Genomic DNA, 10,462 nt, shown 5'->3' with positions numbered 1-10,462 from the left:
TAGAGGAACAATGGGCAGGCCCATGCGGAGGGCGGCAGTGACTGACACAGCCACTGAAGATTGAAAGAATGCCTGGAGCCGAGCCAGAGCCATGGACCTCACTGCCCCTGCCCGGTCTGCCCCCCCCCCCCCTCCCCCCTCCCCTCGACCATCCTCATGTCCCATGGTGCCCTGGGACCGAGGGGGCAATACCTTCAAAGACGGCCCCTGTGTGTGAGAAGAGCTACAAACCAGCCTGAAGGAGCAGCAGATCCGGGTGTAGGCACTGTGGACTGGGACTGACTTTGGAGGAGGACTATAGAGTAGATTTAAAAGGTCAACCCCACCCAACTTCGGCAACTACTAGCATGGCTACAGCAGGCACCTCAGGGCAGAGCACCTTTGGGCTCGGGAGGAAAAAGAAGGCACCTGGTCTCATGGATCAGATTACTAAGTTCTTTGGAGGAGACAAAAAGAAGAGGAGCAAGGTGAGCATGCTTCTACATTTAAAGGGTTCATTTATGTGCTTCCTAAAACTTCCGTCTCTTAGAAAACTCTACATTTCGTTCAATTCGTCTTTGAGTTGTTCTTGTTTTAGTGCTTTTGTTAGAAAATGTAGTTGAAACTCAGGACTCATGGATTTCAGTTCCTCCATCAAATCATTTAATTTATGCATTATAAGGATATATTTGGTGGCTGTTCTGTATCAGGCATTTCCAAAATATCTTCAGCTTCGTGATGTTGCATTTTTTAAGATCATCAAGAGTTATCTCAAGTTGAACAAAAACAAGGATGTGAAAACTTTTATCAAAGCAAAAGAAAGCAGAAAATGATGAAAGGTTTTCAATGCACCCTTCTTTAAAGCTGTCTCCATAACTTTAAATACCCACTTACAGAAACAATCTGTAAAGGTGGTAAATATAATATTTTCAGGGAGAAAAAAAGTTGATTCTCATTTTGGTATTTTTGAGCTGTGCTGACCATTTTTGGTCTCTAATAAAGGAGCAGGGATGCTCTCTCGGCTCCCCTCCTCAACAAATACTCCTTAATTGAAAATGGGATTGGGGGTTCTGTGTTCCCTGGACTGTCAGGCAAAATTTAACCCAATCTTATCAGAATCAAGTGGCTGCATGATTTAAAATTCATTGGAAATGCTCTCAAATGACCTTTCCTTGGATGCAAGATTTATTTGAGTCCCCCAATTAAGCCCTTTACCTTAATTTGACTTTGTTTCATAGAAGCTTGTCTAAAGGAAAGCATCATACTATGAACAGTTAAACTATGAGAACTAGTGACTGTTTAAGTTGAGAGAGATACATATTTTTTATGGTATGATTTTGTGATGCAGGTTTCTGCTGCACCATCACATCTGAATATTATATATAAATGTTGTAAAATACCTATAAGATTATTTTCTCTAAGCATTAAAACCTCAATTGCAGTGCAGAGTTAAAGCTTTAACATGCATACCTAGTGAGATGTTGTGAATAAAAATGTGAGATTCTTGGTCAATATTCCTCCACCATAGCACATACTCAGTTTGTAATCTCAGTCTGACTCAGAGCTGCAGATAGAAAACCTCACACAAAACCTCTTTTAAGTTCAAAATTCTGCCCTCTGTAAGGGGAGGGGCCCTCAGGAGCCCGAGCTGCTTTCAAACAGACAGACCTCCTTTCATCTGACATCCAAGCCTGTTTTCTCCTGCGCACGTCCAGCACAGACACGTCCGTTCTCATTCAGGTTTTGTTTATTCACTAGTTTTCTTTTTAAGAGATGAGCCTGATGAAAAGTTTACACTCCAGACTCCTTGTACTTCACTCTCTGTCTAACACACCTCCAAGAAATAAGCACAATGAGATGTATCTGATGTTTAATAAAGGCATCTCTTTAAGGTTGTGTTACAGAAAAGGCATCTTATTAAGAGTGAACACAAATCAGCATGTTTCTTTTTGTTTTCATTTTCAACAAGCTGCAGGATGAATCATCACACTAAGTGACGATGTGTCAGCCAGTTACACCTGATAAACCTCTTAAATGCTTCTTCACACTCTATCAGACTTTATCACGCCTTACTCTGTAGTGTAAATCTCTCATGTTGTTTCTATTTGCTGCTTTAATGAATTCAATTTGAAGATTCTTGTTATGAAACTTGGTTGCAGTCCTTTTTCGTGTACAACATTTGGTTTCTCTTCAACACTGAGACACCTCTGAAACCAGAAGGATTGCATCATAATTGATGTAATTATGAAATTAGCAGCTATTAGAGGCGGTAGACTGAAGGCTAATCAGAGTATGCAGAGCCCTCGTATGTAAAGGCATAGTTGCAAGGAAGGATGTTTATGTAAGGGGCTCAGAATTCCATGAGCTGGTTTATGTTAGGGTTCAGTTTTATCTAATTTTGTGTTGTACCAAATCATACAAACATAATGTTTTTCACTCCTCCTGATCCCCTCAGGGGTCTTTCCGGGGTCACCTTGCTGCCTCACCCCAGCAATCCTCCTCTCGCCGCCGGACCAATGAAAACGCTGTGGTACACTTCTTCAGGAGCATTGTAAGTTGGGTTAAACCGTGTCATATTGCACACTTCATATCATGTATCACAAGCATTTCATTCCTCTACTCATGTCACTTTTCGTTGCTAACTTTATTCAAATGTATTCAAATAGTTTTTTTTGAGCTCAGCAGACGTAATACTCTCCTGTGAGTAGCTTCAGTCAGAACACATAACTGAACCTATTTCCTTCAATTTACACAATATGAGTGTTGATCTAACTTTTGGCAGCAGTAGTGCGGCAGCGTCTCAAACCCAGCACGCTCAGCCTCCACTCTGATTACAAAGCCGTGTGGCTCCTTCATTTCCATACCGCTAAGACAAAAAGGAACTACAGGAAGTTTCGATCAGCACTTGTTTGTGTATTTGGAAACAGAGTTTGTTGTTCTGCATTTTCTGCCTCCTGCAATCAGTCATTTCATTGTTGTTTGTCACTCGCTGTTTCTCAGGTTTCCTCTCCTCGTCCTAAATCCAGGGTGAGTCTTATTTCTTCATGATATCTGTTCTGTTGACTGTTGCAGAGGGGTAGGCGCAGGGTGAAGATACACCCATGTGACGTGATTTACATGATGACTTCTGATTACTGTCTAGACTTCTGATCTGATTTCTCAGTCTACAGATGCATTTATTTAGTTGTGTTTCATCTGACAGCCTATGAGTGATACATTAGACAGTGAATAGAAAGTAAGAGGAGATTTGATGTCGGAAAACACTCGACAGGATCAGTAAAGAGACTTGACACTTTGTCCACAGGGGGCGGCAGTAATTAAAAGTTCCTCTCAGGAGCTTTAAACTTTTATTGCAAATCACATTGGGCTGCATTGGACACTCAAAGCAAGGATTTTGGCACAGCGCTGCAATAGCATGACAACTACATGAGATGCCGTGCTAGAACCTGAGCGCCCTCCCACACTGACATTGACACATTTTTATTACATAAAAAGATATGCTATCTGAGTCATTTGAAACATGCTACAGGCTGTTAGCAAGGCTTAGAGTTAATAGTAACCCATACTTTTGGACATGGCAATGTTAGCATGCTAACTGTCAGTATTAGCATGCTAACATGTTCACAGGGCTAACTACAGACAGTGAAGCGGCTAAGATTGAAAGGTGCCACAGCGACTAAGTGGGCACATGTTTGTGACGCGTCTTGCCATAAATCAAAATCAAAGTCCATGGAAAGTTTTCTATTTATTAACAAAACACTCAAAATAAATCAATACCAAAAAAGATAGAAATAAACAATGATAATGACGATGACGGTGGCGGTCAACAAAAAATGTTCAACCCCACTCACCTTCTTTGTATGCCTCCCGCCACCCAACTGAACAGGTAGATAAAGGTAAACCACACCCATGAACCCAAAACCGGAAATGAAGAAAACCATAAAAAGGAAAGAATCATGATTAACAAATAAGACATGAAAATCAACATTATGGCCCCAGCAGACAGAATAAAACATGGACACAGTCTCATGTATGCCGCCCAATGCTGACTCAAATTTCAATCACTATAGAAACCAACAAAGAAGAGTTTGGACAGGCTGTTAGCATCCTAGTAATCAGCTACCAAGCACCCACCTGCTAGCCAAGTGAGCCGCACCCCAAAACTTGTGACCATATCTTAAAGCGCATAGGTTATAAAAAGATCACACACCCTTTATGGTTTGTACGAATAAAGAAATAGCCTATGCAGAACAAACCTTTTTTTGGAGCAGACTGTAGAGATGTTTATTCCTCCTGTAAAAATGAGTATTCTAATGGATGTTAATGGGGTCTATTTGGCTTTTGGAGCCAGCCTCTAGTGGACACTCAAGGAACTGCAATTTTTTGCACATCAACATTGGCTTCATGAGCATCTTTACCTGACTGACTCTCAGATATGTTGAGACGGACTTAGTCACCTCTACTCTCTCTCATCTCATCACAACACTCTCTGTTTCTATTTCATGTCCAGTGGAGAGACGTCTTGGGTTTGGTACGTCACTCGATCTAAGTTCTACTTCTGATTGCACAGCCGCTCTGTGTGTACGTGTGTGTGTGCCGTGATCCCATTTCTGTCTGCAGAGAGCTCTTCTGCAGTGGGTCCTTTGTCTGCAGCTGCCACCTGTTTCCTAACCTTCGTGCTGGCTCTGTCTCTTTCTTACATTGTGTCTCACTGCTTTTCTACTTGAAGAGAAACATCTTTTATACTTCTGCATGTGGACGGGGATAATGAAGCTTACAAAGAATAGTCCTTTCATTCAGTGATTGATAGGTGGAAAGGATTCATTATATATTTATGATTCCATTTCAACTCACCCCCTTCTTTGCTTTAATCCAGAGCGACTCGCTGCTTCTGGATGACTTTGAAACAGCTCGACTTTTTATGAGCCACAACCGGTAAAGATTTTCTCTTAGGACCTCCTGGCCTGCATCACCCTCCACCTCCTCCTCCTCCTCCTCCTCTTCTTTTCTTTCACGTCTCTGTTTCTTTATAACACCTCCATCCCCTTGGTGCCAGAGATGACTCACAGATCCATCTGTTTTTGGCTTTCCACCTTTGTGTCCTCTACGCTCTTTCTGGTGATTGCATTTCATGGCAACAATCCACTTGTGTCAGCTCACTGTGGACCTTACCTCGTCCTTGTACTCCTTTCTCTTTCCCCTGAGAAGGCTTTTCCTGTTACATGTCCATGTCTTCATCTATGTCTCAGCCTTTCATGCTTTCACAAAGTCAAAAGACAGACATTTTCTTCTATAGCAGGGATTGCATACCTGCGGGTTTGATGATTTCTTCTCAGCTCCCATGCAAGCCGGAGTAAATTCATGGTTTTGTATTGAAACACTTTAATCACCTCTCCACCTTTTAAACTGAAGCACTTAATAGTTGTGTTGCTACAAAAAAAACCCTGACATCAGTCCACATTTATTGTCCCCAAGAGAAGTTCAGCCTGAAAAAAGTGCTTTCAAACTGGATGAAAACACAGATCCAAGCACCTCCAAGGTCGATTCCAATGCAATTAAAATGAGACGGATTGTAAACAAAGAGCTTGAGTGAGCCAGATGAGTCTGCAAAGTGCAAAAGTTTAGTCACCTCTGAGGCAGTATGCTGTTTGTCTGACCTGTGAGAGATGTATAATGTGTGGAGATGTGGGTGCAAAGTGTCCTTTGTTACATTTTAGCAACAGTTTAAGCATTTTGTTAAAGCGATCAGGCAGGTCTGATGCTCTGAGGTCAAATGTGTCTAATCTTGTAAAGACAAATCCATCAACATTAAATAAATTAGAGGTCTGGTTAAAGGTTATCCCGTGATAAAGCAGCAAACTACTTTCAGGCCTTGGTTTCAGGTCTCCAATGTGAGTTTAAAGAGCATCTTTTTCTAGGCCTCGTCGCCGCGTGCCGAAAGCGCAAAGTCTCCGGTCAGAAGACGCAGAGACCAAAGCACACTGTCCAGACTCTTCAACCTGGTGAGCTTAACACACGTCTGTCTCTCTGTTTAACTCAATGTTTCCCCTTTCTACTTGTTCAACTATAGGCTTCATAAACACTGTTTCCTGTCTGTTTGCCCAAATACAACAGTGATGCTCTCCTCAAAGATCAGTGAGTAATACATATATAAAGTATAAGTATAACAATCCACCACTTTAATTGGAATCTTATTCTTTTATTTTTTCATTGACACGCTTTTTACAGCAGCCTGTCATCATAATTAACCAACTAGCTTAAAGTTCCCATGAAACAGCTGGAAGAGCTCAACATATTCTTCAAATGTACGTGTGTACTTTAAAAAACATCAAGCTAGTGATTTGTGGATAATGACTGGCTAGTTGACTCTTTTTATATGGCAGCAGTGTTACCTTTTGCGTTACTCAGGCTGGGAAGCATAAAAATGATATCATTGGTTAGCTATGTTCAAAATAATCTGATACGTCATCAGGTAAGAAAAAATACGGCGGGACATTAGCGCCACATTCAAGGCAGAGGATCGTTATTTAACGGGTTAGCTAGCTTCAGGCTACAATTTAAGTTAGCACTTTAGCCATTTAGCTAATATTAACATTAGCTAAGAAATGTCTAGATGTAAACATTACTGCTTACTAGTGTTATACAATACAATAAAAATGTACAGTTATGTTAGCTAAGAAGTGGTTAGATGCTAACATAATCTATTGTCGGATGTTAGCTAATGGGTTAGCATTTATAATTTTACCTTAAAAAATGCCTATTTCCAATTTCTGTTGTTTTGTTAGTTTCAGAAGACTGATAATGGTTGTAAGATTTTATAAATGTATACTATTAAGGACGGGGTGTGTAGATATGTCTACTTATTCCAGCAGAATTTTGGCTTCCCATTGTAAGTGTGAGGTCAGAGGAAAATGGCTGCCATGTAAATACAGTCAATGATGGCGTCAAATCCCTACTTTTCAATATTAAATAACTATACCAAAGAAAAAAAATGAGCATGATAAGAACTAACTGCTTTGACTGAAACCATGCTCCAGAAAAATTTATTTGACATGCATTTGATTTTTCTAGTTTGACCCATGTTCCATCTGTCAACATGGAAGGGGCAGGCTTTAAGACCTAAACTGCAGCTAGTCACCAGGGGGAGCTCTAAACGTCTTGGCTTCACTTGGGAGCAGGGGGAGCTGTTATGTCATCCATTTTTTATGCAGTCTATGATAAGGGACAAATCACACAAAAAACTGGCACTGTGAAAACACCATATCTTTTGATTTCATGGGAACTTTTTTCATTATTACAGTCACAGACCATGTTAACCTAAACATCATGTCCATACAAAATCATTGACTGATTATTTTCTGTAAACACATCTACCTTCACTACTCTGAGGATTTCTTTTCAGTGTGGCTGATCTCTTTAAATCCCAACAAATGTGAAGACAATCAAACCTCTCATGGACCTTAAATCCCTGAGAACTACACCGCTCCAGATTGGCTGTTTGACGCCATATCTGGGACTAGAAAATATCTACAGTGTTTTGACTATTTGCCCCTCTTATCTCCTCTTCAGGGAGACCCCAAGTCCCGCCCACCCACTAAACGCTGGAGCACCATCTTCTGAGCTCTCCGCCGAGGACCAAACCACAGATCCAACACCTATGGAACGAGACGAAGGAGGAGGAGGAACAGATCTGCAACCGGCGGACTCGCAACCTCAAGAAACATTAACAAACTAACACAAGACACCCTTTTGTTTAGACGATAACAACACATAAAAAAGCATAAACTCTACTCAGCAGGGATGTAGGTGGTCACTGTGCAAGTTTTCTGTTTAATCCTACTTCTACGTATATCTTGTCTCGGTCACTGTTTAGCTGTTAAGAAGACTTTGGTCATGCTTTTAGTTAAATATTTCACCTACTTGGGTGTCTTGGTCTGATGGTGCTAGTGTCTGCTGTCTGAGTTTTGTCTGTAGCAGATGTTTGTTTTTCTATTCGTCTCCTGTCCTCTGCATTTTGTACATGAGTAACACTTAATGTATCTGATTATTTCACACAACTCATGCGCCAAAAAAGTTTTTGTTTTAATGTGAAAGTCCAGACAGAAAAGGGTCCCATTTGTGGTTATTGTGCCTTTGTTTCAAATAAATGTATTAAAAATACAACTGGAAATGTACAGTGTATGAGCAATAATGACTCTAATGTTGTGTTGATGTAAGACTTTTTTATTATGCTGCAGTGTGGTTAGATTAATAAGTATGTACAGAATAATGACATTTAAGTCTATCCAAAAGTAAAAAAACGCCCTTTTCAAATGCACTGTTACATATAAACAATTAACATATCCTTAAAGAAACCCATCTGCTCTCCTCTCTGTTAAGTAGCTTTTGCATCTGTCTCATGTTATTTGTTTTCAGCTAAAATGAAGTTAGATTTTTTTGTTTTTTATTAAAAGAATACAGACAAACGTTCATTTTATCTGATGGTCAGAAGGTAAGTGGCTCAAAGGCTCAAGGCAGAAGCTCAAAGAGGGTTTGAGGAGTCTGGTACTGAAGGACAGCATGTTGAATAGAATTGTTCAGACATATAATTTGTTGGCTGTATGTTGTTATAAATTACACTGCCTTTCTCATTTGTACATACTGTTTGTGTGGGTCATCTAACGAAACAGTCACACTGTAAGCATGTTTTTGTCTGCTGACATTTGGTGGTGCTACTTGAAAAAGATCTGATGTTTAGAAAACTGAGTGCTATGTTTCCTCTTTAATGTGCATCTCTGTTTTTAATGCTCATCTCTAACTGGAAATAAACACCATGTCCTTGCTCAGTCATTAAATGGTCTAAAATCTGACTTTTGTGTTGTGTATTTTTAAGTATCTAGAGTCTAATAAGAATGATGGACATTTAGAAACCAAGACTTTCATCAATGTTGAATAAATAATTTGATAATAAAAGGAATGTGCTGATTAACCATCTTGCGAAGGGTTCAGTGGCTAATAACCAACTGCAGCGTACATTTTCAGTGAGCTAAATATGCAGCTGGAGCCATAACACTGTTAGCTTAGCCCAGCTTTGAGGCAAATAACTGGAAGGGCTAACTAGCCAGAATAATTTTGCCCATCACCTTTAAAGCAAACTTCTAATCATGTTATGTATCTTTTCCAGTGGTACAGAAACCAAATATAAAAATACATTTTAGACAGTTAGCATGAAGATTTCAAAAACGGTATCTAATTTAAAAAGAAGGCTATGGCTAATGTTCAACATTTGAGACATGACATCTAGGTAGAAACATAGCTACTTTCCCATACTTCCATTCTTCATTCTAATTTTCAATAAGCTAGCAGACTACTGACCAGGAAAATAGGAAAAGAGCTCATAGTGCCCTATTACCCCTCTAGAAAGCTATGCTCCCAGCATGCAGGCCTGCTTGCTACCTAAAGTCTCTAAAAAATAGTACGGGAGGTAGATACTTCAGTTATCAGGCCCCTCTCCTTTGGAATCATCTACCAGTCAGGGTCCAGAGGCAGACACCCTCTCTACTTTTAAGAGTAGGCTTAAAACGTTCCTTTTTGATAAAGCTTATAGTTAGAGCTGGCTCAGGCTTTGACCAGCTCTTAGTTATGCTGCTACAGGCTTAGACAGCCAGAGGAACTGACACACTGGGATCCTATCTCACCCCTCTCCACCCCAATCACTTACTTTAACTCTCCCTGTCCCATTAAAGTTACTAACCATAGACCTTTCTGGAGTCCCTGAGCTCCCTTGTCTCGTAGGTTCCTCTGAGTTGCTGCTGTGGACCTGCCAGATTCCAACTCCTACAACTGCTGCTATCCGTCTCACCACTGTCATCTCTCTTTATCCCTCTTTCCAATCCAAAGATTGATTTATTGCAACACAAGCAAGGATCCAGACAGGAGGAAACACCGTTAGTAAGTGCCACAAACTTAAAAGTCGAATATAAGAAGAACATAAATTCACAGTATACATTTATATAAGTTGTTGTCTTAATAGGCAAATGAAGACAAATGAAAAGTAGAAAATATTGATTTAAGTTGATTCAAAAATGCTTTTATGGTTGGTAATACTTCCATGCTAATATATTCTTATCAGCTGTCATTACTGTATGTCCCATTCTTGACACAGGCGGAGTCAACAGGCTGAGGTGAAATGTACCGGACTCCTTTCCACAGATTGATCTGATATGACGTGTGTGATCAGGTTGTCCCTGGCTTCAATTTTGCTGTTGAGAATTAGCCTGTTGTTTTGGGTTTTTGACCAATCAGATGTAAGTATTTAACACAACCAGGTAATAACAAGAAGTAAAACAACAGTAGTAATGCTCTTGGTCTTTGTTGGTGTTTTGAAATAAGAAACTACAACTACAATGCACGTAAGGAAAATTTAAATTCATCCAAAAGAAGACAAATGTGCTTGAAATAGTGTCCATGAAAAATAAAAAATGAGACAGCAGTAAGTGTGAAT

General features: G+C 40.1%; 1 protein-coding gene across 2 annotated transcripts; it reads left to right on the top strand.

Annotated features, from left to right (window-relative positions):
- Positions 1–218: 218 nt before the first annotated feature.
- On the top strand, positions 219–8,828 carry mbpa (myelin basic protein a). Of its 2 annotated transcripts, XM_034704637.1 has the most exons (6): positions 219–467; positions 2,435–2,530; positions 2,980–3,006; positions 4,490–4,510; positions 5,898–5,981; positions 7,549–8,828. In XM_034704637.1, exons 1-6 carry the CDS (start codon positions 348–350, stop codon positions 7,597–7,599), a joined length of 399 nt encoding a protein of 132 aa, XP_034560528.1. In that variant the 5' UTR covers positions 219–347; the 3' UTR covers positions 7,600–8,828. The 2 variants fall into 2 exon arrangements, with proteins under 2 accessions (XP_034560528.1, XP_034560530.1); XM_034704639.1 differs by lacking the exon at positions 4,490–4,510.
- Positions 8,829–10,462: the final 1,634 nt, after the last annotated feature.

Source organism: Notolabrus celidotus, chromosome 16 (assembly GCF_009762535.1).
Source record: "Notolabrus celidotus isolate fNotCel1 chromosome 16, fNotCel1.pri, whole genome shotgun sequence".
In the NCBI taxonomy this organism is placed as follows: domain Eukaryota; kingdom Metazoa; phylum Chordata; class Actinopteri; order Labriformes; family Labridae; genus Notolabrus; species Notolabrus celidotus.
Note: the sequence above shows the minus strand (reverse complement) of the source record. Positions and strands in the feature narration are given on the sequence as shown.